This window comes from Trachurus japonicus, chromosome 3, assembly GCF_045865225.1.
Source record: "Trachurus japonicus isolate A0001 chromosome 3, Traja_1.0".
Classification (NCBI taxonomy): domain Eukaryota; kingdom Metazoa; phylum Chordata; class Actinopteri; order Carangiformes; family Carangidae; genus Trachurus; species Trachurus japonicus.
In genome coordinates, this window is record NC_140909.1 from 29,766,421 (window position 1) to 29,793,916 (window position 27,496).

Consider the following 27,496-nt stretch of genomic DNA (forward strand, 5'->3'; position numbering starts at 1 on the left):
ATAAACTGCTGCTACCCACAAATCCAGAGAACAAAGGACTGAAATGAATACTTTCAAAAATGAAGGTATTTTGGTGGTTGTTATGTGTTAAATAAAATTTATGCAAAACAGCTGATCCGAGTTGCGGTCGGGGGCAGTTTTTCGGCAAGCAGTCTCTGCATTTGCCTCGAAAATAACTCCGTCTCATAATGTTCCGTTATTATGGAAACCAAGAAATCCCATTAGTCTCCGTAGCAGCTCTGAGCAGCTCACGGTTCTGCTCCGCCGCTCTGAAAATAGTTTGTACTGACAATTAAAGGTAACGAACCTACTGCTATGACTATGGGGATTATGGCAATGGGCCAATTTGCCAAAATGTTGAACTATCCCTTTAAGAAGATATTGGCAACTTGAGGTTTCGATAACTAGGCTAGTTACAGCTGTTTATGTTGTTTTGTGAAATTTATCTTAGTGTGTTTGGTTGTTCACAATTCTGTGTTGCCGAATAAGTTAAATACACACCCCTTACAGTGGTTTTATTTTGAAAATTAAGACCAGAGTTTGTCGTTAACACACCAGCAATCATTTTACTGTAATACATGCAGTCTCTTTATCGAGGCTGCGTCGTGGCCACACGGGGGCGCTGCTGTGCAGTGGTAAACTCTGTTGTGTTATGATTGGTCCATGTGCGTAAAACACTTCTCATGCGTCCTTATATTTTGGTTAATTTTGGCACAGCTTCCTCAGTCTCCTGCAGCTGCGGTTGTTGGCGGTGAGACGTGTGAGTAGGATATTATTCCTGAAAACTGGGACTGAAACTGGACTTAATGGAAGACGTTAGGTCTGTTTTTCACTGTGCGTAAAGCGATTAGAGTAATTTTCTAAAAGTTTAAAACCACACTGTCATGTCCAGCAGTATGTTGATGAAAACCCTCGAGGACCTGAGCCTGGACCCAGGCTATGTGGCCGGGGAGTCTTGCCCGTCCCTCAGCCTGTCCTCCTCCGGCAGGTCGAGGCAGTCTCAGCCGCACACGAGTACCCCTCACCGGGGAGCATGGTGGCAGCAAGCCGGCTCTCTGTACAGCAGGAACGGCAGCTGGGACACGGTGAGCACGTTGCCGGAGGAGGCGACGGACGTCCTGGCCAAATGTCCCTCCTTGCCGGAGCTGGAGGAATACCCCTGGACCGAGCAGGAGCTCCGGGAAGTCGTGCGTAAAGTTGTCGGATCGGGTTCTTCGTTCACCGGGGAGGCTGTCCACCGCCTGTCCGTGCTGCTCCGCAGGGCTTTGGTGCGCGTTTCAAGAGAAGCGCAGCGGCTGAGCGAGCTCCACAGACGGTGCACACGTTTGGAGGTCCAGAGCGCGGTGAGGCTGGTGCTGAGCTGGGGTCTGGCTGAACGGTGCATCTCCTCCGCGGTCAAAGCTGTGTCTTTGCACTGCATGAACTCCGGAGACACCGCGCTTCAGCGGGGTAAGTCCGCACGCTGCGGGCTGACGCTGTCAGTGGGCCGCTTCTTCAGGTGGATGGTGGAGACCCGGGTGTCGGTGCGTGTGCACGAGTACGCCGCCGTCTGCCTAACAGCCTGTCTGGAAAGTTTGGTGGAGGAGGTGGCCGGGAGAGCGGTGGAGGCGGCCAGGCTGACCGCGGCTGAGGAGAAGGAGAGGGGCGGCGGTGTCACCTGCTGCCCGGTGACCGCAGAGGTGCTGGAGGGAGCGGTCAACAACGACACGGAGCTGTGGGGGCTGCTGCAGGTCTACGAGCACTTGATGTGCGGCAGGAATGCCAATGGTGAGTTCAAGTACCTGTTTACAGCAAAAATAACGAAGTTCCTGGTTAATATGATAATAATAATAATAATAATAATAATAATAATAATAATAATAATAATGTTCAAACTGAGAGACTGCTGAAATCCAATAACTGTAATCCATTTGAATAGTTCTAAGCAAAACAATCGGTTTTCGACATGCCACACCTCAGGTCACATTAACACAAATATAATTTCAAAATCAGTTTGACTGGGTTTGGAGCTGGAACACAGGAAATGTGATCATAAACTTCAGGTCTAAGTTCTGGGAAATGGATAAATACTTTTCTTTTGTGCATTTTATAGACTACTGAGTTCACTGACAGATGGAAATCAGATAACAATTTTCTTTCATTTAGGCCTATCCTGTCCTACATCGAAAGAGAAGAAATGTTTCATACCTGTGAAATTTTGAACCTGACAGTACATGTGATGTTTTTCTTGTTTTCTCATAACATTATTTTGAATCCAATGTGCATAAGCTCTGTGTCAGATGCAAAGGGACAGTTCCCAGGGGAACACTGACAAGTCCAAACTCACATGTTCACTAATGAAAACAATCATGATCCATCACCCTACAAAACACACACGTGTTTTGAATTCACGTGTGATTCCACACATGACTTGTTCTCAGCGTCAGACAGGATTCACAGGAGAGGCTGCTTGTTCCTGTCCTCCCTCCCTGTCTGTCCTTCTTCTGTCATCTGTGTGGAAGATGATGCAGCCTGAATGGATATGATACATAAGTGTCAGCTCTCTGTGCTTCAGTAACCTAATGTTGTTACATCAGTGTTTGTAAAAAAGACTAAAACATGACTTTTCTATATGATCCCTTACCTTGCATTGAAAGGAATCATTATAACTGTCATCAATATCAACAAGTAGACAACAATGATATCGATATGATACAATATCTATCTACACCTCCAATGTCCCCTCAATACTCTGACCCCAATAGCTGAGACTCATGGGTAATGTCTGAAGAATGGAGCTGATCCAATCTGGGGGACAAAAACTGCTTCCTGCTCAGTGCTGCAGAGTTATAGCAGTTTAGTGTTACAGCAACGGGGGAAAGAAACAGCTAAATCTAGATAACAATAATAGATAATTACAGCAGTTTAAGAAGTCTAGCAGCACTGTAGTGACTGATGGGAAAACCCCCACAGACAGGAAACGGGCATTTTGGGTAATAACGGACACGGAAGTGGAAGATCGTTCCTGATAAATGTCTGTGGTCAAACACTGTGTGTGCTCAGGTTAGTTTCAGACATGAGTATATTTTTTGCCTTTTGTTGAAGTACAAGTTGCATTTATCGGCCAGTTTGTCTGGTTTCAGACTATGTCCACACACAGCAGCCAAAGCTAAAGCTGTATTACATGGTTGGTTTTTAAAGATCTCAGTCCACACTGAAACACACTGTTTACTTTTCTATAGAGCAAGTATATGAGAAAGACCACTTGTTTCAGCTCCACTGGTCTGTCTGTCATCAGTGGGATAGTCTGGTTCCTGTAGCGACTCTCAGGTGGTTCACCTTCTCTTTTGTCTCCTCCATCATCACTCATCATCAGTGTGTTTTAACACTTTCCTCCGTTACATGTACAGTTACACAGACAAATGAACAGGGGGTAGGGGGGTTGATTTGAACACAGGACAGTTTTATTCTCAATGACAACACAGAGAGAACATGTTAACTTCACTGTCAGGCAGCACTTAAACCTGTCGGAGCAAACTAACATCATTATTTTCACTTTCATTATAGTCCTGTTTGTCACATCCACATGGCACACCAGAGGATTTAAAGCCTGATTTCATGCCCATTTCCCCCCCTCCAACGATCTGGGGGATGATGCCTTTTATTTGAGGAACCTCACAAATTATCATTTCATCAAGTGACCAGGGCCAAATGTGCTTCAGAGAGACAAAAACACAAGCAAACTTGATCCACAAGTGTTGTTTAAAATACCACAATTTAGAAATACTGTAAAGTATATGCGCAAATACACTCTTTTGCCAACTATTTTAATACATTTCTGAATGTTACAGCTTTAATTAAGGTGGATTCATTGTGCAGTTGTTTACTAGAGTGATTTAGCTTTACCCTGGTGTATCTAATAAACTTTTATTTTATTTTAATGTTTATTTAGCAGGGGCAATACATACAACATTGCCACAGAAAATGGAAAATGCAATGCATATAAGACGTCTAGCTTCAGCTAATTTGCAGTCTTTGTCCCTGGTCAGGCTTTGAAATAGAATAAAATATACTGAATACAATCAATGCAATAATACAAATACAGTTAAATTTAACATTAAACATTAATAAAGTGTTGTATTGACAATGACGAGAGAAATTAATGTTCACATTTCTGCTGCTGCTGCTTTCAAGTTAGTGTATATGTATCATTTAAAGTGGAAAGTCATTGGAAAGTTATTTAAAAAGCATGAGTTCTTATGAGTTAGTTTAGTTCAAAGTGACTCACAAACCAACAAGACAGAAGAGAAGTGTGAAACACATCAAAAATTAAAAACGAGGAAACAAAATTAAAAAGCTGCGGAGTAATTGTGATAGTTAACTACATGACTTGTTTGTTTATTTATTTATTTATTACTTGTGACTTGTTACGAGTGAGAACGGAGGCTCTCTGCCTTCCACCTGGCGTCTCATGGCTAAAAACCAACCTTGCAACAACAGTGTAGTACCTGGACACGGCGTCCCAGCTCTCGTCTCTGTGCACCGCGACACAAACGCACTCCGTAACCTGCAATCTTTATGACAGTTAAGACTACACAAACAAACACGACATAACATTGTATATGTCATATACTGTTATCCACCACTCTTTTTCGCCTGCTTTGTTAAAAACAAATGCACATGGCCAGGCGGAGGGTTAGCAAAACAGCAGAAAAGCGCCCCCTCCCCCAACAGCCTCCTCTCTGTGAAAGTTCTGACAGGACCAGCCTCTCTGGACGAGTCCACGAAGAGCCACTAAATATGAGTTAGGGACTGAGTTTCTCTGCCCCCCTTGCACACTGCGATACAGACTTCATGTTCACTCCCATGAGGGTGAACAGGAAGAAGCGGGTAAAGTAAATGAGTGAGTGTTGTTAGCCTCTGACCCCTGCAGACGACACAAAGGCGCTCTCATTCCCACTCAGGCTACAGGACACAAGGTTCACGGCTCCCAGTGCCGTCTGCTCGGCTAAACAAACAGCCAGTGTAGCTGCTGTCCAGGCAGGAGAGGCCGTCTGTCACCCCACTCCACCAACAACACACACACACAAAACAGGACAGGACGCGCTCTGTTTCCTCGTTCAGGTTTTAATGAGAACATTGTTGGAGGACCGAATGGCCCTATCTGATCTGATGATGAAAATAAATCCCGGCAGTGAAATGTGAGAAGATGCTTCCAGTTTATTTGCAGAGATCCTGCTGAGAGTATCCTGCACACAGCTTGTAATGTCATCATGGTCCTCACAACCCAGCAGACAGCAGGTTTACATTCACACTACTGAGGCCAGTAATGTCTGCACAGATCAGATTCAGTCCTTCAGTTTCCTTTTTAATGACTGTCGCGGAAATCTTGATTCTGCCGGTGGTGAGTCAAAGAACAAGACTGGAGTGGTAGCATGCACCCACTCACACTACACACAAAACACATAAGAGTGCTACTGGAAAAATTGACGTAAACAGAGGCACATATGTACAAATGCAGACAGAGGCCTATCAGCGGTTGCCAGAATATACACTAACTGTAGGTCAAAACAAACTCAAATTTCTTGTTGATTCAGGAGCAACAAACTCTGTGATCAGAGCATGTGATCTCTCTCCCTCTCCAAAGATGAGTGGTAGATATGTGTATTCCATGGGAGCATCAGGCACAGCAGTAAAAGAACATTTTACTGCTCCTCTTTCATGCAAGGATCATGACAGCACAGTAACTAAACATGCATTTCTACTGTCTGATCACTGTCCTATTAATCTCTCACATGACCCATTTCTTATATGGTTACTGTGTCTGACTGGTTTCTATGACAGTGTATCAGGGCCATTGAGTTGAAGGAGATCAGAATCAACTTTGTGTCATTATACTTGGAACAATAACATTTTTCTGAGCTGCTGTCTGTCTGCACTGCCATCTTGATCCTGAACCTGTGAATGTTTGATGACTTTGAAGCAAAATACCCCAAAAACCTGAACTTTCTGGTCAATAACAATCTAGTAATAGATGGTCAGGAGTTACTGATGGCTGATCAACAGTTTTTTAATGCAGTTATAAGTCATTGATAACAACTACTTTTGGGCCATCATGCAGTTGGTCTCTGAATGTGCTTTGTTGGAGATGATGATTGGTCAAACAGACGTCGTCAACATAATGAAGTGAAGGAGGATTAGGAAAAATGAATGAATATCTGATCTGTAAAGTATTGGTAAATGATTTATTTATCATTGATAGCTTTTTAAAGACTTCATGAATGAGGCTTTATCTGACCGTGGTTCACAGTTCATATCTGCAGCAGATGTTGAACGAATCATCAGGACGAAATAAGTTCTCAGAGCACAGGAGCTGAGAATCTGATCCTGGACCAGATGTAAAACAAAAAAAAAAGAAAAAAAGAAAAAAGAGAGAGATGAGAGAGTTGAAATATTAATATGGGAAAAAGTGCAGAGAGGGATCCTGATGTATCGACATGTGCCACTCTCTGCCAGCGTGTTGTCGGCCTCCAGAGCTGGATGAATCCTTCTACATACCACTGTTGATGTTTACAGTGTGTGTGGTGGTTGGTGTGTTTCTGAGGCTCAACAGGAAGAGGAGACGGACAGCTGGAGAAAGCGTCTGATCTGAGAGATGGAGCGGAGAGAGAGCAGGGAGTAATCCTACACTCACTGTGCTGCCAGGCCTCATATAATGTTATCTCCATCTGGCCGTCATACAAACTGTAAAACAGAGTTACTGGCTACAGTGTTGTCTCAGGCTACCACCAGTCGGAGGTTTAATCTCTTGTTTAAGTGAAAGACTGTTAAATGATTAATCAGAGACTGATGACTTCACAGGGCTCTGTGATGAACGGCTTTAATTAACCGGCATGGGCCCCTGTGACAGGGGGGAACACGGCTCTCTGTCAGGGGAAACTGTTTGGACGGTTTAACACGACATAATCAGGCTCTGCCGTCATTAACGCTGCTCCGGGGTCACGTCTGTGAAACCCTGTGTCAACTGAGCCAGAGGCTGAGCCAACAGCGTCCGTCCACTCTGGCTCCAGACGTACAGCCCACAGGCTTTAACCAGATTACACTGCCAAAACACAGTCTTCCCGCCAACTCTGCCTGCGTGTTTGACATGACTCTGGGATTGTGCAGACTAGGGATGTCATGATTATAGATTTTCTTGGAACGATTATTGTCAGAGAAATAATCACGATTATTATATTCAATAATTTTACAACACTATGAATGTTTAACATCAAATATAGTCAATTGCATTACTAATTATATAAACAAATTATTTTAAGTATCCATTACAGTAATATAGGACCAATTATTGTTTTAAGTAATTTTTTTAATCTTTTTTTTTCTTACAAATGAGGTGCTACCATTTAAATTCCTACCTGTTCAGTGTTACATTAGGTAAATTGACATTAATGTAATTTAACCCAGTAACTGTGTATAACTTTGTTTTCGTTCCGTGCGTGTTGCGCTGATCTGCCAACATGGTTCCGACATCTTTTTTGGAAAGTGACGACATTTAGGAACCTTTACGATTAAATAATTGTGGCATTTAATACCGCAATTAATTGTGAAAACGTGTGAAAAAGTAATCATGACATCCCTACTGCAGACGCAATGTAGCTATCTAGCGGGACCAACTGTTGGGCAAAGCAGACTCTTCTTCTTCATGGTTTTGGTCAAGTGAACGCTGATCTCAGGTGGAGGTGTCGGGGGTGTAGGCAGCAGCCATGCAGTTTGCTGGTGTGGTGTTGTTTGGTTCGTCCTGACTTATCAGTGGGATGTGATGTCGCTCTCACCGTGAGTGATGTGATGACAGAGCACTGAACTGCATGTTTGTCATCTTTATGAAACTTTTATAAAATGATTAAAAGTGGATTTCTGTGGGTCCACTTTCCTGTAACCTGTGCATCACATCCATCTTCATAACTCCTGCAAAGCCCTGATTGGTCCGTGGTTTGGTCTGCTTGCACTGCAGCTGAATGAAAACACAAAGTTAGAAAATGTCTCAGTCAATTTAACTGAACTGCAAATACTCAGAGCACCAGAGAGGTGTTTCCAATATCAGCCAAATGAATCATTAAAAAAAAAAAGAATATTTGGTAACACTTTATAATGAGTACACACTATTAAGCATTAGTTAAGCATTAATAAATATTGAATTCATCATTTATAACACATGAATACTCATTAGTATGTAGTTAGTAAACATAGTTATAAATGTTTTACTCATCATTGATAAGCACAGTAGTTATGGATTAGTAAACACTGAATTCATCATTTATAAAGCATGTTTCTGACGTAAATACTCATTAGTAAGTGGTTTACAATCACAGTTGTAAATGTTTTACTCTTCATTAATAAGCTCATCTATATAAATGATGGATTCAGCATTCCCAAGCGCTCTTACGCGTTCAGTATGAATGGTTAGTGAGTGTTAGTAAATGTTTTATAAAAACTCACAAATTTCATTTCCAATGGATGACTTATAAACAGTTATTAATGCAGGAATTCATGAATTCAGGCAGTTACAAAGCACTTACTACTCGTTAATTAAGTATTTTGTGTGAGCTCATCTAAAGTGGGCACTATCTATGCCTTATAGAGCATTTACAAATGAGATATTAAGATTCACAAGGAGAGACACAACACGATATGGTTCATATTGCATTGTATTTATTGCAACTTGGGAATATTATAAGAGTCTGGTAAAAATAAAACTGATCAACCAGCGCATCCAGCGTTTACCATTTGTATTTATAAACGAGTCTGTGGCGGCCGCGACTCTCTCCCTGCTCTCTCCCTCTCGCGCACACACGGGCAGATGGACAGGTCGTGTTGTGACGGTAACATGCTAATGCTAGCTAATGTGTTCTGCTATCCGCCCCCCATGGGGGGGGTTCCCAGTAGTGAAATGGCACCCGGGTACCGCCCAAGCCGAGCGAGTACTCGGATATCGGCTTCAGCCCTACAAACAATACGGCATCTACACTGATATCAGTTCACTCCGAACCATAGACTGTATAAAGTTCCGAACATACATCCATGACCCCGAAGCAGTCTTTTGCCCCCTGTTTTTGGTTGCACGCGCACCGGCGGCCGCTGGACGTGTACGTCGACGAGCCTTACACGTCATCAACGTCACAACGCCTGGACGACGCTGGGAGGCGGCAACACTGCAGCCGGTGCAGCCTGGTGCAGCAGCTAAGATGAATGGAGAGTTGGAGACGGAGAACTCTGCCCAGAATCGACGAGTCCGGCGGACGCGGGCCCAGAAGAAAGCCGGTGTGGAGATGGATATCGAAGTCGGCGGTCGTCAGCGGCACTAGTGGTGAGTATGTGTTCGTTTTGTTTGCTGCCACACATGGTCCATGGATGATAGCTAACGTTAGCTTGTCTGCAGCTGAAGGCTTTAGCTCTCGCTCCCTGACGTACTACCGCGACATGTAAACACACATTTCAGGACTGCTGACTTGTATCATCAGAGCAGCCTCCTTTCATATTTAATAGAGGGGGGACAATAACTGACTCTCATCTGTCAGAATGTGCCTGCTGTAAAGGATAATCATAGCTGAAAATCACAGGTTATTATGTCTGTTCTGATTTTACAAGCCAATGTGTGACTGTGTGTGTGTGTGTGTGTGTGTGTGTGTGTGTGTGTGTGTGACTTAAGTTAAATATCCTTTTTCCCCCCCCTCTTTTCTTTATTTTTAAACTGTTGCTAATTTTCCTTTTTTGTTCTCTAAATTGCAGTCCAAAATCTGGATCAGGCCGTTTCCCGGTACAAGAAAATTCTCTGGCCGTTTGGTCTGCTGCTTTCAAGCGTGTTGGGATGGACCGAAACACTGCTCCAACCGCAGAGAGCTGCCCCCAGCAAATATAAGGAACTGACTTAATTTTTTGATACAGAAAAAAACAAATTAAATAGGCTACAGAAGGATTTTTTTCAAAGAATTATTTGCTGAACTTAAACTTCTGTGATCCACTGTTGGCGTTTTTATTCTGCCATGCTTACCCTTGTTTTACATCAACAGAACAGTTACAATATGTTGGGAAGTTGCAATAAATACAATGCAATATGAACTATCCCTTTGTGTTGTGTCTCTCCTTGGTCTGTTAAGATAACCAAGACTTTTATGAGTCTTGAGGCATTGCAGCCTTAATATCTCATTTGTAAATGCTCTATAAGGCATAGATAGTGCCCACTTTAGATGAGCTCACACAAAATACTTAATTAACAAGTAGTAAGTGCTTTGTAACTGCCTGAATTCATGAATTCCTGCATTAATAACTGTTTATAAGTCATCCATTGGAAATGAAATTTGTGAGTTTTTATAAAACATTTACTAACACTCACTAACCATTCATACTGAACGCGTAAGAGCGCTTGGAAATGCTGAATCCATCATTTATATAGATGAGCTTATTAATGAAGAGTAAAACATTTACAACTGTGATTGTAAACCACTTACTAATGAGTATTTACGTCAGAAACATGCTTTATAAATGATGAATTCAGTGTTTACTAATCCATAACTACTGTGCTTATCAATGATGAGTAAAACATTTATAACTATGTTTACTAACTACATACTAATGAGTATTCATGTGTTATAAATGATGAATTCAATATTTATTAATGCTTAACTAATGCTTAATAGTGTGTACTCATTATAAAGTGTTACCGAATATTTTGAACTGGATCATTGTCAATGCGAAGGCATTTTCTGAATTTGTCAATGATTATTAGGGTCCGGGCAGCTAAGCTGCCGGGACACTATTGTATTCCTAGGAATTAGGGTCCGGGCAGCGCAGCTGACAGGACACTATTGTATTCCTAGGAATTCTTCTTCTTCTTCTTCTTCTTCTTCTTCTTCTTCTTCTTCTTCTTCTTCTTCTTCTTCTTCTTCTTCTTCTTCTTCTTCTTCTTTCTTTCTTTCTTTCTTTCTTCTTCCAAGGAAGTCATACTTCCCATGGGCGAAAACTCACCAAACTTTGCACAAAGGTTCAGTCCCATGCCAGATTCACTCAACTCCAAGGACATGTGCCCCCCCCTCCTAGGGGGGGCACAATAAGCGTTTAAATTTAAAAACTTTAAAAATTCCTACCAAACCAACGGTAGATGCTACAGTGTTGAAACTTCACCACAATGTAGCCTCAATACTGCTGAAACTTTTGTCCACTTAAACTTATTACAAATTATGAAGTCCATCACTCTGTTTTTTTCAATAACTGTAAAACTTTTAAAATGTATCTCCTCCCACAATTTTTGCTCAATTGACACCAAACTTGCTACAGAGCATCTCCAGACCGTCCTCCACAAAACTTGTTTCTCGGATTTTTGATTAAGCAAAAATTGAGCCTAAAGTGCATGAAAACGTTTGACTGTAAACAGTACTGTAAACATATACCATTAAATTCTTGCTAAATACATTTTCAAACTTCCTGAAAAATAGTGAAAAAATACGCACATCCCTTGCTAGGGGTGCTGGGCCAAATGGACAGTAGAAAATAGAAAAAATAGCCCGCACAACCTCGTTTTTGCTCCAGAATATTTTACTGACACAACGTTTCGGGCTCTCAGCCCTTCATCAGGTCATCATCATCATGATGATGATGACCTGACCCAGCTGACCCAGCTCTCAGCCCTTCATCAGGTCATCATCATCATGATGATGATGACCTGATGAAGGGCTGAGAGCCCGAAACGTTGTGTCAGTAAAATATTCTGGAGCAAAAACGAGGTTGTGCGGGCTATTTTTTCTATTTTCAAACTTCCTGAAAAAAAATGAGAATATTCTGGAGTCATGGTTGATGAAGTTTAGCAAATATCAGAATTTTAATTCAAAAACTGAATTTTCTAGAACATTTTGAATTCTGCTCTCATGGGAACAACTGCAATCAATGTGAGTGTGGAATTTTTAAACATCAGATTTTCTCTTATGAAGCAAAACACTTATCATTAAAAACAAATCACCAACATTTCCATGCTGTCAAGATGCAATTTATGTATTATCAGATTTTTGTTTAGATGACTGAATTGAACTGAGCCTCCTAACATCTTAGAGTCACAGTAGATGTTTAACAAATACATATCATTACCTCAAAAACTGATTTTTCTTTTTACTGTGGTTTCAAATCTGCCTACACGACAGTGAATGGCTTACTCAATTTGTGAAGCCACTATTGAACTGCCACTTTTCAATTAGCTCAGTGCGATAGACAACGGTCTTTGGTTCCCGAGGTTGTGGGTTCAATCTTCAACTGGTGCAAATTGGACATTATAAGGACAACTGTCTTGTCTTCCTATTCTCCTGTTTGTTGCTCAGAATTGCCTAAATTTGCCCAAAAGTAGCCCGGACCCAACCCATCGCTGCGCAGCAGCTATAATATATGGATATATTTTCTTAAATTGCAGTGGATTGAGTTCTTTGGGCTGTCAAACCTTTCTAAATGAATTTGACCACCAATAATCACAGCTTTCTTTATGCTTCTCCCTCTTCATTGGATCTCAGTTAAGAGTCAAAGACGCTTACTCTGCTGAGGTGGTTCTGACCTCCAGTGCATGCACACACACTGCACAGGCGCGCACACACACACACACACACACACACACACACACACACACACACACACACACACACACACACACACACCTTCGCCCCTCTGTGGTTCTGTTTTCCTGACCAAACACTTGCAGCATTATACCACTCAGCAGAAAAGAGCTGTTGTTTTCAGGGGTGGTGACTGTGCCTCTGCGGCGCGCGCACACACACACACACACACACACACACACACTGTTACTCAGCTTTTGGGATATTGAGCGTCTTGTTTTCATTCAGTAGCACATGCACAAGTAGTGAGTCAAAGGAAATAACTTTATCACCTGTGATTCTGAATGTAAGCAGGGGTGTGTGTTGGGGGGTGGGGGCGGGGGGGTTCGAGACTATGCAGGTAGACATTAGAAAACAGTGATTTGTGCTTTGTCCGCTGCAGACTGGTCTCCTGTTGTGTGGCCATGAATAGATGCTTGTTCGCTCTCCTGTCTGTAAACACAGCGACTAATCAGAACCAATTATCTGCTGCGCTCCACTCCAGTCCAAGCAAAGATTTCTTTCTTCGGGTCCAGACAAGACCCGACTTTCAGAGAGAGGTGTGTTTTCCAGCTCAGTGCTGAATCTGTCCAGGCTGATAATCAATCACATCACACAGGCACATTGTAAGTCTGCGCCGCACTGTGTGTGTTACACTGGTTGTCTCTGTCAAGCTGAATAGATGTTGATGTAAGATTTTCATCAGATTCACACAGAGATGCACCAACAGGGTTTAGTACAGCAGCTTTGTCCTTTTATTATTTTTACAGTTCACTTTCTCCTGCAGCGCTTAGCTCATGGATGATGCCTTCAAATGCAGCCTTTTAACTTGACAGTGATCATGAACACTTCCTGTGGTTCCTCTTTCTGATCAGACTCTCAGTGATGATGATGACGATGACTGTGAATGGTCAAGGTCGATTCGCTGCAGTTCTATTGTGTGTGTGTGTGTGTCGGCTACGGCTGTTTGTCCTCACTGAAGCTCTTTCCATTGTGTGAAGGTTCAGGCGTCAGCAAATCCCCAATTCACCAGGGGACAACAGACGGAGGCTTCATCAGTGAGTCCACTCTGAACCTGCTCACTGAGGTTCCCACAGGACAGTTCACATAGTTTTGCCTTCATCATGATGAGATAAAACTGAAGAGGACACGTTGAGGTTACAGCTGAAGTTTGGAGTTGCTGTCAATGTCATGATTCTAAAAATACTAAACAAACATGAAATTGGTTCACAGCTGTTTATGGACCTGGTGATGCAGGCTTCATGCATTTGTTTCAAAACTCATTAAAATCCAAATTAATGTCTTTGTTTTGTTTTTCACCTTATTTACAACATTTCTATTTAAAAAAAACACAATAAGTTGCAATTGACTCGAATGATCCTCTGATCTGAGTCCTTCTCCGTCATATCACGATGAGTGTATGTGTTGGTGGCCAATAATAAGAATCGATGTGAAGCCATTTTTTGGTCCTTCAAACTGACTGGGTTTCATTTAGAAATCATGCCTTTGCATTGGTTGTTCCAGTAGACAAACATCATTATTCATCAGAGCACTTTTTCGCTTATTTTTATTCATTTTATTGACATTTTCCAAGGGTTTACTGCTGGGCTAGACTGAAGCCGTTTTCAATGACAAACGTTATTTAAAAAAAAAATGTTGAGCCTCTGATAATGATACATATTTGTCACATGTGTGTTGCAAAAATGTGTGTATTTCTTTCCCTTTTCTGTGTTTTCACATTTTACAACAAAACTGACTGACTAAACAACATCTACAGTTCAACATCATCATCATCATCATCATCATCATCATCATCATCATCATCATCATCATCATCATCATCATCATCATCATCATCCCTGAAGACGAATACTGGGAAGAGTTAACTGTAAAACTTTAAACTTAATTTGTGTGTGTGTATCTAGGTGAGCTGTCCCTGCCGGCCCATGTCAGCCCATACACGAAGGTTCCCCAGGACTCGGTGGAGAGCAGGGAGGACGCTTACATCCAGCTGGAGCTGAGGACCTTGGAGCAGTCTCTGCTGGCCACCTGTGTGGGCAGCATCGCTGAGCTCAGTAAGTGTGTGTGTGTGTGTGCGCACCCTCTGCCACAGTCAGCTCCTGTGTTAGTGTGTTTGTTTAAACGGTGACTGGTGTGGGGCTCTGGGGACACGTCGTTAGCGGCTGCCAGCTCCCCCTCAGTTACAGAGCAGCCTGTGGCTTGTATCCAGAAAACAAGGGCACCTTCACACCCTGCAGGCCACCGTAGCTCACTTTCTTGTTAGAGAAAGAAAATAAAAGATCTCAGTGGCTTCACTGTTGGTGCTAATTTATGGACCTGGTTCATGTTAACGCAAAACAGTGGCTCAGTATTCTGCACATTTCACTATGAATTCACATCATATTGTTTTTACACCTTTCACATCTGTGCCTCATGTAAATGTTTTTGATTTATATTTATATAGAGCAGTCAGAATTAACATTTATTGAATTATTGCACTTTGTAATGTTCATGTTTATTGTTTGTTCTGCTTATAAATACTCTCTTATTGCACATGGCCCTAAATTCAACATCCCTATTGAAGTGTCAGTGAATTCACTTGTTCTGCACTTAAACGTGTAGTTTACAAAACGCAAATGAAGAAGTCCCGCATCTTTTTAAACTTTAAGATGACAAAATAAAGATTTAGTGTCTGTTTGCTATGGTATGTCGTGCATATGCTGATGCTCTGTGATCATGGTGTTTCCTGTCTGACCGTCCTCCTGCAGGCGACCTTGTGTCTCGAGCGATGCACCACATGCAGCGTCTGCGCAGCTCGAGCCCGTCCGTCAGCCCCGCTCGTTCAGCCAATCAGACGTTGGTATCTTGGGCACCAGATGCTCTCAGGACGCTCTACTACTTCCTGTCCAGCCCACAGATGGAGTCACTGGAGAATCCCAACCTGGAGCCACCGACCATGTCGCTGACCAGAGAGAGGTGTGTGTGTAAATCACCATGTTAATTATGAGCCTGTTTTTTTCATTACTGGGAACAAACAGGAGATTTTTCCTCAATGTCTCTCAGGTCGTCAGGCAGCAAAACTCTGCCTCAGTTATTGTCCTGCACAGCTAAAATACTCAAACAACCAAAAACTGAAGATAAATTAGACAAAATAAAGACCCTACATCTTCGTCTACCATCCTCTAATCTTCCTCCAGGCCGTTCTTGCTCCTCCCTCCTCTCATGGAGTGGATCAGAGTCGCCGTGGTGCACGCCGAACATCGACACAGCCTATTGGTGGACAGCGATGATGTCAGACAGACGGCCAGACAGCTTCTTCCTGGACTGGACTGTGAGCCCAGACAGCTGCGGTAAGATCAGGCGCATACACTTCAGCTGCACCTGGGGAAAATCAATTATGTTGCAATTATAAATGAAAGCAAAGTCAGTGCAATGCTAGTGGACGTGTGTCAACAATATTAACGTATGCAAAAAGCTTTGGATTTTACACATCAAATCAACGTCAGTGTCATCAATATGAGAAATATGAACAGCCACATTATCATCAACATTGTAAACAAGTGAACTGGTTAAATTGACTACTCAGAAATGTATGCGGTGGGATATCGCAACAAACGTCATTACTGCATCAGCAGCTGTTTGGATCAGGGCTTTTATAGTGAACTAAAACTAAGACTAAAACTAGCAGTGAAAAAGTCATTTAGTAAACTGAAAATAAAAACAAAATTTACATTTCCCTCCCCCAAAAACTAAATTAAAACTACAATGAACAATGCAAAACTAAACTAAATCTATAGTTTATATATTTGAGGGGAGGGGCTCCTCCATTCTCCCTCTTTCTCTTCCTTTCTTGTTCATTTCTTTCTCTCCTTTCCCTCTTTTCCCTCTGTTCTCTTTTTCTTTTCTCTCTTCCTTTTCTTTCTTCTCCTCCTTCTTCTGCATCTTCATCTCCTCTTTGAGCCCCTTTTCTTCATTCTTCTTCCTCTTTGCTTTTTCCGTATCAGTTGTGGTGGCCACACGTCTGTAACAACCAGTGTCTCTCCTTGTTGAGCCAGCTCTCCTCCATCTCTATTCTCTTTTTGTGCAACCTCAACCTTCTCATCACAGTTCTCCTGCAGAGCCTGGAGCTCAGCGGCTGCCTTCTCTTCCTTGGCAGTCATCTGGTGCAGGGCGTTGACTTTGGCCTCGCACCATAAACCATACTGTGGGACAGACACCTGTGAACGGCCTCTGACTCTGTAGGTGTGAACTGTGTGAATCATCAGCTGCTCTGACAGAGGATGTTTGTATGTCTGTCTCTGTGTAGGTCTCAGTGCTGCTTCCAGTCCTTCAAGTGTCTGGATGCAGAAGCTGCTGCGGCCAAGTTCCAGCTGGACCTGGGCTTCAGGATGCTCTCTTGTGGACGAGCAGATTTGGTCCATCAGGCCACGAGGCTTCTGGGAGCTGAGGGGGTGAACACCATGGACGACCAGGTGAGTGCGGCATGAATGTTCACTTCTGCTTCTTCTGCCTCTAAATTGGTAAGAAGTGGTGTATGTGGTGGTTATCGTGTTGTAGTACTAAAGTATAAACCTTTGTACCCTCATATATTTTCACTTGTTCACCAACAGCAGATACACAAACACAGTCTACTTTTCACGAATTTCACAAGGCTGACACCAGATATCTGTGACAAATAGATTTTTATTCTGAAAAACAAATCAGATCAATCATATGCCTGTTCCGATCCAAAACAATAATATAGATAAATACATATAGATGAACAGTCAGAGCAGGAATGATTGTTTTCTATCATGTACAGTCTTTTTCTGTATGGAGTGGCAGGCTGCAGTGTTCACCTTTTGAGTCTTATTATTTGTGCACCTTACTGACCATCTAGATCTAATCAACCTACACATTTAAAGTGTTCCTAGCCGTGTGTTTTTTTCAGTCAGTGTAATGTTTGCATAGTTCAACTGTCTTCACTCTCTCAGCACTCACTCTGAACATTTACAACACTTTCACTTTGTTAGTTTCTTACGTACAGTATTACAGTATTAGTTCAGGTAACATACAGGTATGAGTGAGATCTAACGGGAGTGTGTGATGTCGGTGCAGGGGATGACTCCTCTGATGTACGCCTCTGCAGCGGGAGACGAAGCTCTGGTGCAGATGCTCATAGAGGCCGGAGCCAACCTGGACCTGCAGGTACAAACTCAGCTGCTGATTCAGCTGTAGCACTGTCGTCTGCATCCCAGCTGGTTGGTGAGGTCACTCATGTATGTGTTTGTGTAGGTCCCAGGCTTCTCTGTCAGACATCCATCTGTTCACCCCGGCAGTCGGCGCTGGGTGGCCCTGACGTTCGCTGTGCTCCACAGTCACCTGTCTGTGGCTCAGGTGAGAGAAGATTTGGTCATTATAAGACCTGGTTTCACCATCAGTAAAGTCAAGTTTAATATATTTTTTATGTTGTGTTTTTTCGTCAGAGCTCACTGTCGATTTTTTTTTGTAATTAATCATGTTGTGAAGTTAAGTTAAAGTTAAAGTTAAAGATACTTTATTAATCCTTTGCAGGAAATTACAATGTTACCAGCAGCGGAAGACAACACAAGACCACAAACATGCATCATCCACAAAAATACACAATAACAACAAAATGTGAGATTAATATCTCTTTAAGTTGAAAAACACTACAAAAAACATGAAGCAGTTCCACATTTCGAAGAGAGATCAAAAAATGTTTTGTCAACACTTTCTAATAACTACACACTATGAAGCATTAGTTAACAGTGTTTATTAAGCTCATCTATAATGTGTTAAATGATTGAATTTTTTTTTACTTATCAGTAAATGATCAACAAACTAGATGAGCGTTTGTTCTGCACTTGCATGGACCCCAGAGAGAGTACAGTAGTAACTGCTTTCCCTTGGTGACATGGTGGTTGCTGTGTCCTGATGTTCAGCTGCTGCTGGAGGCCGGAGCAGATGTGGAGGGTGGAGCCCTGCTGGACGGCCAGGAGAGCTCAGCTGAGACGCCGCTGCAGTTAGCTGCTGCTGCAGGTATTGTGTTCCTATAAGTGTAGTGAAGAGCTGCAAATTATTTGCACATTTTTTATTTGATCAAAACGTACCTTCAAGGGAGATTTTGTGTAATAATGGACAAATATGCTGCTTTATGCAAATATAATTTTATTATACATGAAATAACAAATGTCCAGAAACTCTCAAACGCCTCACTGCATTAGGATTTTAAAACATTTGATTCAATAACAACCATAAACAAATTGATAACCATCTGAGTGGAAACTGTCAGCAGCGGTTTATCTTGAGACTGCAGCTGATACATTCATTCATTCAGCCCTGATGGAGGCAGAGTCAGTTCTACTGTGGATCAAATAGAAAAGAACCATGAGCTTTCCTGTCCATGTAGCAGAGAGACTGAATACCTTTACAGTAATCCTCCCACATTAACACAACTGACGGCTGCAGCTTCTCTCCATCTTCAGCTCCTTCTCTACACAGCTGACTTCATCCACCAGGGCTGAACCAACAAACAGCATGGAGACAGTTCCACCGGGACTCATCTCAGTTTTCATCACCACCGACATGTCACCATGTCCACCTGACCTGGAGGAGTTTACTATGTACATGCTCCTCCTATGGTCACTGTCCATCAAACTAATGCTGACAATCTGAAGGCTTATAGATTTCAATGTAACCAGGGCAACTGTTTCAAACCACGGCATGTTTTTCACCTCAGTCCAGCTTTCATGTCTCATGTTCAGAATGAATATTTGATCTCCTCAGGTTACTATGAGATGGTGAGTCTGCTGCTCACCCATGGAGCCGACCCTCTGCTCAGAGTGCATCATGGGAACTCAATGACATCACCGCTGTATGAAGACATGAACTGTTTCAGTTACGCTGCAGCACACGGACACAGGTGATGCTCAGGACAAATGAAACACACACTTCATGTATGTATGATACACAACTGCAGGAGGAGGGAAAGGTTTAAACTTAATGTGGCTCCTCCTGGTCTTCTCCACAGAAACGTTCTCAGGAGGCTGCTGTTGCAGCCCCAGCACAGGAAGGAGGACATCCTCTCTCTGGAAGAGATCCTGGCTGAAGGGGTGGATGAGCAAGAGGAGGAGGAAGAGGAGGTGAAAACCCTCCCTCCAGCTCCAGACTCCTCCAGCCCTGTCCCCCAGCTGTGTAAGGCCAGGTTGAGAGCTCTGCAGCAGGCAACGTACTACAGCTCTGAGCATGGCTACCTGGACATCACCATGGAGCTCAGAGAGATGGGTGAGAAGTGATAGAGGTGTTAAGCTGTGTACACTCCAAAAGCGACTTTTAATTGTGGCCAAAAAAAATTACATACAAAGTCAATGGAATTTTTGCACAAGCTCGATATATTCAACTTTAGTGACAAGTCCGCCCCGCGACGGCCGATCAGTGTTGAACCAAGCGTTGTCAAACTGGGCACTGGTGAGCCTCAGATAACACTGGAAACGGCTATCATTCATTCAGAGGCAGTCTCTGGAGAAGGCAGTGAAACTCTCCTGGCTGCGTGTGCCTCTGCAGGATGTTGTGCTCCCGCACAGGACAGCAGTTGCCAAGGGTGACAAGTTAATGTGACCAAGTTGCGCAACCACGCATCATTGTCGCTTTGGTGTACACAGCTTTATGATGTGACACTGTGACTTAACTTAACACTGACCTGCTGTTTGCCCACCAGAAACTGCCTTCATCAGCTCTTGTTAAAGGGATAGTTCAACATTTTGGCAAATGGCCGATTGCCATAATCCCTATAGCCATAGCAGTAGGTTTGTTACCTTTATTTTTTGGTGCGAGGTATTTGCACTCTCTGAGCCGCGAGCTGCTCAGACGCTACGGAGGCCAATGGGATTTCTTGGTTTCCCTCATCAAACTCATCAAATACACAATCCAACAACTCCAAAACGCTCTGGTGGACAAGTTGTGACCTGCACATTCACCACACAATGAGATAATTACTAAACGTTACGAGACGCAGTTGTCTGAGGGGGAAATCCAGAGACTGCTTGCCGAAAAACTGCCCCGGACGGGAAGGCATATCAGCAGTTTTGCATAAATTTACCTCGAAAACAACTCTGTCTGGTAACATCGCTATTATCTCATAGCGTGGTGAATATGCAGGTCACAACTTGTCCACCAGAGTGTTTTGGAGTTGTTGGATTGTGTATTTGATGAGTTTGATGAGGGAAACCAAGAAATCCCATGAGCCTCCGTAGTGTAGCTCTGAGCAACTTGCGGCTCTGCTCCGCCGTTCTAAAAATAGCTTGTACCGACAATTAAAGGTAACGAACCTACTGCTATGACTATAGGGATTATGGCAATGGGCCAATTTGCCAAAATGTTGAACTATCCCTTTAACCATTTCCATGTTTTCTTGTCTGTATACAACATCTATTGCACGTCTGTCCGTCCTGGGTGAGGGATCCCTCCTCTGTTGCTCACCCTGAGGTTTCTTCAAATTTCCCTGTTAAAAGGGTTTTCTATGGAGTTTTTCCTCAGTCAATGTGAGGGTCTAAGGACAGAGGATGTTGTTATGATGCCATGTAAAGCCCTTTATAACAAATTGCTTGTAAAAAAAAAAAAGGGCTATACAAATAAAATTTGCCTTGCCTGTTTTCCAGGTGTTCCCTGGAGGCTCCACATCTGGCTGGAGTCTCTCCACAGAGCCAGACAGCTGTGCAGGGACGAGGCCATCGTCTCCCTCCTCACAGAGTTTCCCTCCATCAGGACGGAGGACTACATCCCAGAGCTTCTGTCCGCAGGAGTCTCACTCATGTTCAGCATGTTAGAGACCAGCAAGGTACAACAGCTGTCTCCCTGTGTTTAACTTTGGAGCATCTGGAAATAAGCTAATTATCTCATCTGTGAGATAAAACTGGGTTTGGTGTTCACAATGCAAAGATGACAACCTTTGGACAAGACAGCAGGAAAACAGCTTTGTTATTTTCAGTTCATATTAATTTCATATATGGGGGCCATTGTAGGTGAAAGAAACACTGGAAGCAAGAGGAGATTAAGGTCACAAATTTTGGGCGGAAATAACTCAATCAACTTCCGATAGACCTGATCTGCTGTCGTATTTACAGAAGAAAGGCCTCTTGTAACAGATGCTGCAGCTGTGTGATGTTGATGTTTTTCTCTGCAGGACTACGTCATCACCAAACGTTTAGCGTCCGTGTTCTCTCACTGCTATGGCTGCTCGCCCGTCCCTCCTGTCTCCCCTATGGATGTCACTCTGTCTACACAACTCGGTAAGAAATCTTTGCCCTCGTCGGGTGAATTCCTTTGGTGGTCTTTTCAGCTCCTGATTTAAGCCGAGACCCTGATGGATCACACCGACGTCTGACTCTCTCCTCAGATATTCACTTCCTCAACAATCAGGAGATGTCCGACGTGACGTTCATGGTGGAGGGACGTCCGTTCTACGCTCACCGGGTGCTGCTGATGTCGGCGTCTGAACGGTCTGACCTCTGTTCTCTCACTTCACATGTTCTGATGTTCACGTCCCTCACATTGTCAACACTCAGCTCACTGACCTGAGATGTCAGCATAGAGCTCCATTAAGAGATCAGCAAGTCAAAATATAAAGACCATAGGAATATAAAAAAAAGACAAGAATGGAAATTTAAAAAAATAAAAATCAATTTTATTTCAGCCTCTTCTGGTTAAAATGAGTATAACAAAAACAAACACAGGGAGATGCCCTCTTGCCTCCATGGCTTTCATACTCCATCATGATTGTTTGACATAAAAGAAACTTAGAGTTGTGTATTAGAAATGTGTACATGACAGATGCTTCATGACACAATCTACTAAAAGTGTTATTATTATTATTTTTTTTTACAATCAAATGTTTTGGTTTTAAACATAAATTCAAAAATAACAGAGCACCTTTAACACCATAAAGAAACACAGAAAAAAGTGGAAACATAAATTAAATGTTTTCTCAGTTTCAAACTAAACTCCTGTGTTTTCCCTCCAGGTTTCGACAGATGCTCAGTGATTCTCCCGACAGCATCGTCCACATCAGTCACATGAGCTACAGCAGCTTCCAGGTGAGACATGCACACTTACCTGCTGTGCTGTGGTTGAGTGTGTGTGTGTGTTTCTGATGAAGACTAACTAAGAGTGTGTGTTTTTCTTTTTCTGTGCAGATGATGATGAAGTCTCTATACTGTGGAGGAACAGAGGGATTGCGTGTCTCACAGTCTGAAGCCATGAAGGTAAAACCACTCAGTGTTGGATCTCAAACTGATCTAAAAACAGTAGAAAGGATATTTTATCATCTTCAGTCATTTAGCAGATGCCTCAGTTCAACAGAGGTTCAGATGTTTTTCCATGTGTTTGCAGCTGCTGCCTGTGGCCACTTACTTCCAGCTTAGAGCTCTGCAGAGATGCTGCGAAATGAAGCTGTCGCAAAGTCTGACTCTGGACGACGCTGTCACCATCTACCAGACCGCCAAGGTACCGACACACAACCTGACACAGTGAAGACTTTGATCTGGAAACCACTGTTCTAGATGTGCCCGCGTTCTTTAGAAAATATAATTAATACTTCATTTAGGGGTCTTAAAGGGATAGTCCAGCTTTTTTGAAGTGGGGTTGTATGAGATACAAATGGCCGTTAAGTGTAATATCTGCAGTAGAAAGGTCTCTTTTTTCCGACCAGCTGATGCATTGTACATTTTTACTTTATATCATACTCTTGAACTGGTGTATTATTTTGAGATGGGACTTCTCGTAGGCGGTTAAAATACGCTGATTAATTGTACCTCATTCACAACAGTGCCTGTGTCTTGGTGAAGCACAATGTGCCAGTGTTTCTCAGTGGTGGGAGCAGAGACCTTTCTACTGCAGATATTATACTTAATGGCCATTTGTACCTCATACAACCCCACTTCAAAAATGCTGGACTATCCCTTTAAAGTTTCCTAGAAAACCAGAGGTGGAAAACAGTGCAAAAAGTACACCAGTATTAATTGCTCTATGGTGTGAATTTTGGCCACTGCTATAGAAATTGTCAGGGAAACTGTGCACATGTTGTAATATGAAGAAGCCAATTCTGACTTTGTTTAAACAAATTGATTCTGGGGGTATTTTATGTATTTTATGAAGTAACTTGAGAAAAGAAGTTTCTTTCCTGTTGCAATTTTGCACATTAAATATATCTTGTGAAATACAAGAGCACTGTAGCTGCAAAGCAGTGTTTTATCCTTTCAAGTTTTAACAAAAAATATGAACAAAAACATATTATGATGAATAATTAGATATGATATATATTGCTGTCTATACTTTATTTATACCCTGGTATAAACCCTAGACCAGCTGTTCTCAGTGTGGTCTGTGAGCGACCCCTACTGCTACGCGAGGTGATATATCATGTCAGGTTGGGTCGTGTTCAAAGATAGAAAAAAAAGACGCATGGTATGTCATGTTTCCATGACTCCCAATTGTAAAAATGAAACTCTGAGAAGTAACACTAAACTTTAACATGTACGCAGTGTACAAGTTTGGTGTTATTTGTTGCACTGGTCATTTCATTTTGCAACATTTGTATTTAGTACCACTTTCTGCAAATTATAGATTTTGAAAATTAAGCAAGGCAGCACTGCCCAGCTAACTACAGGAGCCTTTTCAGCTCAAACTTGTGGCGTACACCAGGGGCCTCATTTAAACTGCTACTAAAGTTTTGCGTAAGGCGAAAAGACGAAAATGGCGTACACCCGAAATATTTACACCTTTTTCAGATCAATCAAACTGTGCGTACGCACAACTCTCCGCAATAAATCACACCGGACCCAAGAATGGTGCACACGTGAACACACCTCTTACTCCACCCCCGGAACGCCTATATACAACTATATATGGTCAGCACGTGCATATTTAATTAGCCATGTGCGCTCTGTGGAGCGGCAACAAAGTGACAACAAAGTGACAACGGAGACAACGGGTGGAGGGCGGGGGAAAGAAGCGGAACTTCTCCGCTTCTCCGAAAGCAGATACACGGGCAATAAATCAGTCAGAAAAATGATCTTGCATTTTAATAAGCTACAATAAAAACCAAAACCTCCCAAATCTCAACAAACAGGAGCAGAAAGAAGAATAATCTTATGTAATCATCTGCCCCTTTATCACAGAAAATCTTTTTTTTTTTTTTTTTACACCTAGATGTTAAAACAATAAGCAGGGTTTCCACGATAGTTACCATTACTTTGAACGGTTACGTTGTCTCAGTCTTTATTCTCTCGTCAGCTCCAAACTCACGTGCACCTCGTTAACTCAGGTGACAGAATAATAACAGTCTCAGTAGCTGCAGATCAGTGTGCGCTGCTGCCGGTGTGTTTTTTAAACTTGGCGAGTTTGATCCTTGTCGGACGTCACACTAGAGTGTGTAAAAGCAAAAAAGCAAAATCCTCAATCCGCTCTGTTTATCAATTAACATAAAGCCTAGTGTTATTATAGAGCGGTTGGATTGCCAGCATCAACGGTCCACCACTACCACAATTCCTTCAAAGAAATCCTACTGTCTCTTCTAAATGTACTCCGCTCCTCTGTCCCTCTCACACTGCAGTTCTCTGACTCAGCAACGGTGTCGCCAATTCCTCCTGTTCCTCAAAAAAGGCGTAAATCACGGTACGCCTGGGTCAAAATGGGTGTAAATGTCCGCACTTTTCCCCGTCAGGTTTTGGCTTGATAGATCCCAAATTTGGCGGAGAAAAGTGCGTACGCACAAAACGGGGGAAAAAGGGTGTAAAAAAAGGTGTATCCACAATGATAAATGAGGCCCCTGGCAGTTAGAGCAGATCGAGGTCAGGCTGTGTTCACATAACAAGTGGGCCCCACCAGAATTTAACTGACGCCACCCCTTCAGGTCGGTCTTTGTGCGGACGTTTTGGTGTGCACCAAAGTGCGACTGTTAGTACTGACCCAAACCAACGCACTCTAGCCCAAAGTTCAACTGGGACGACCTAAACACTGCCTGTGTGAAAACTTTAATCAACTAGTATGTAAAATCAGAGATGATGATAGAGATGATATTGCTAAGGTTGTAATTTGTGCACTGTTCAAGTTGGCACATTGTTTTGGGGGCTAGTAAGGAGGTCTGTGAGTGTTTTTTCTTTTGTTTGTTTTTTTTCATGGGCTAAGTGGTCCTTGGCCTGAAAAAGTTTGAGAAACACTTCCCTAGACCATACTGTCCTACTCTACTAATATACAACTGTAAATTCAGTTTTCTGGAAAGACTGTGGGTTTTTAATATCAGCAGGGGAACTGGTACAATCTTTTAATACTTCATACTGTTTCATATTTCATAGTCCTTTTCCCATTTTATTTTAAGATGAAAATCCTGATGCAGAAATATGAAACTGTTCCCGGTGTCTCATGTGTTTTACAGTTCCTTGTTGTCTCCTTTTTTTAATCTCTGAGCTTCTTTCAGCTAAAATAATCAATGTTCTGTTCACTTCCTGTTTGTTCACTGTACATTATGTAAACATCCCTATAAACAATAACATCTAAACTCTACTGTGTGTTCTCAGCACCATGGAGCCGCTGAGCTCTGCAGGTTCTGTGAAGGGTTCTTCCTGAGCAACATGGACCGGCTCCTGGACAGAGAGGACTTCCACCGCCTGCTGCTGGGCGGGTTGGGACAGGAGCTGCTCGGCCTGGGGACAGACACCTGGGACCGTGACGTACCGGTCCTGCTGCTGAGGGACCTGGAGGCTGCGCTGATCCACAGACTGTACAGCCTGCACCCTGCGTGTCGGGAGTAGAGAGACCCTGTCCTCCAAGGTTCATCCACACTGGTACGTGTGTTTGGGAAGAGCAGCCATATCCTGACCATAACAGACTCAGACATGTCGTCATAACATTTAGTCTTTTTTGACACAAGTGAACTGATGATGTGTAGACGTTTCTTTGACTTGAAGGCATCGACTTTATGAAGTGTGACGAGCATGAATGACAAAGTGATCGATTAAAGCAAAAGTAAGCGGAATGTTTGTGTTAATATAAGTCTTAAATAGTTCTATCTTCCGACAGCAATCACTTATATAGGGTGTTTGGTCTGAAACACGGGTCTGTCAGTCACTCTGCTCTGCTGTAAGCCGAGGAGAAAACGTCTTGTATACTTCCTTGTATCCTACAAGCTTTATCCAATGAGGAGAGAGAACAGCATAAAGGGGCGGTCCTCTCTGTGTGTGCAGCCAAGGGATACGTGTGAATGTGGTGACGTAGGGACGAGGACCAATAGATCCATGACGAGGACGGGGGCTGCCAACTACATCGGCTGACAAGAAGTTAGCCAAAACCACCGGATCGCTTACTTCTGCTTTAAATGCTGATAGAATAATCGATCATTGCTCTTGAGGTTTACTGTAACTTGTGTGTCAGACATAGAAGCTTTTAAAGACATTACTTCACTTGTTTAAAATGTATTTGAACATGATCTTCAAAGTCAGGGTTGTGTTGACTGAACATTGACAAATTAGCCTCAGCTCAGGGGCCTCATTTATCATTGTGGATACACCTTTTTTTACACCCTTTTCCCCCCGTTTTGTGCGTACGCACTTTTCTCCGCCAAATTTGGGTTCTATCAAGCCAAAACCTGACGGCGAAAAGTGCGGACATTTACACCCATTTTGACCCTGGCGTACCGCGATTTACGCCTTTTTTGAGGAACAGGAGGAATTGGCGACACCGTTGCTGAGTCAGAGAACTGCAGTGTGAGAGGGAGAGAGGAGCGGAGTAGAGAAGAGCACAGTAGGATTTTTTGAAGTAATTGTGGTAGTGGTGGACCGTTGATGCTGGCAATCCAACCCGCTCTATAATAACACTAGGCTATATGTTCATTGATAAAC

At 42.8% G+C, this 27,496-nt stretch overlaps 1 protein-coding gene across 1 annotated transcript; it reads left to right on the forward strand.

Annotated features, from left to right (window-relative positions):
• Window positions 1-771: 771 nt before the first annotated feature.
• On the forward strand, window positions 772-26,471 carry LOC146990125 (ankyrin repeat and BTB/POZ domain-containing protein 2-like). The gene is made up of 18 exons (XM_085769066.1): window positions 772-820; window positions 896-1,767; window positions 14,531-14,680; window positions 15,374-15,581; window positions 15,803-15,955; window positions 16,912-17,077; window positions 17,703-17,792; window positions 17,880-17,981; window positions 18,548-18,644; window positions 19,392-19,527; window positions 19,636-19,889; window positions 21,263-21,441; window positions 21,787-21,892; window positions 22,000-22,102; window positions 22,624-22,696; window positions 22,796-22,864; window positions 22,992-23,105; window positions 26,177-26,471. Exons 1-18 carry the CDS (start codon window positions 807-809, stop codon window positions 26,408-26,410), a joined length of 3,120 nt encoding a protein of 1,039 aa, XP_085625192.1. The 5' UTR covers window positions 772-806; the 3' UTR covers window positions 26,411-26,471.
• The last annotated feature ends 1,025 nt before the right edge of the window (window positions 26,472-27,496 follow it).

Excerpts from the sequence above, each read along its gene's own strand:
- LOC146990125 (XM_085769066.1), top strand. Across the intron at positions 17,982-18,547 it reads GTCACCTGTCTGTGGCTCAG|CTGCTGCTGGAGGCCGGAGC; the intron begins GTGAGAGAAGAT and ends CCTGATGTTCAG. Across the intron at positions 22,865-22,991 it reads CACAGTCTGAAGCCATGAAG|CTGCTGCCTGTGGCCACTTA; the intron begins GTAAAACCACTC and ends ATGTGTTTGCAG.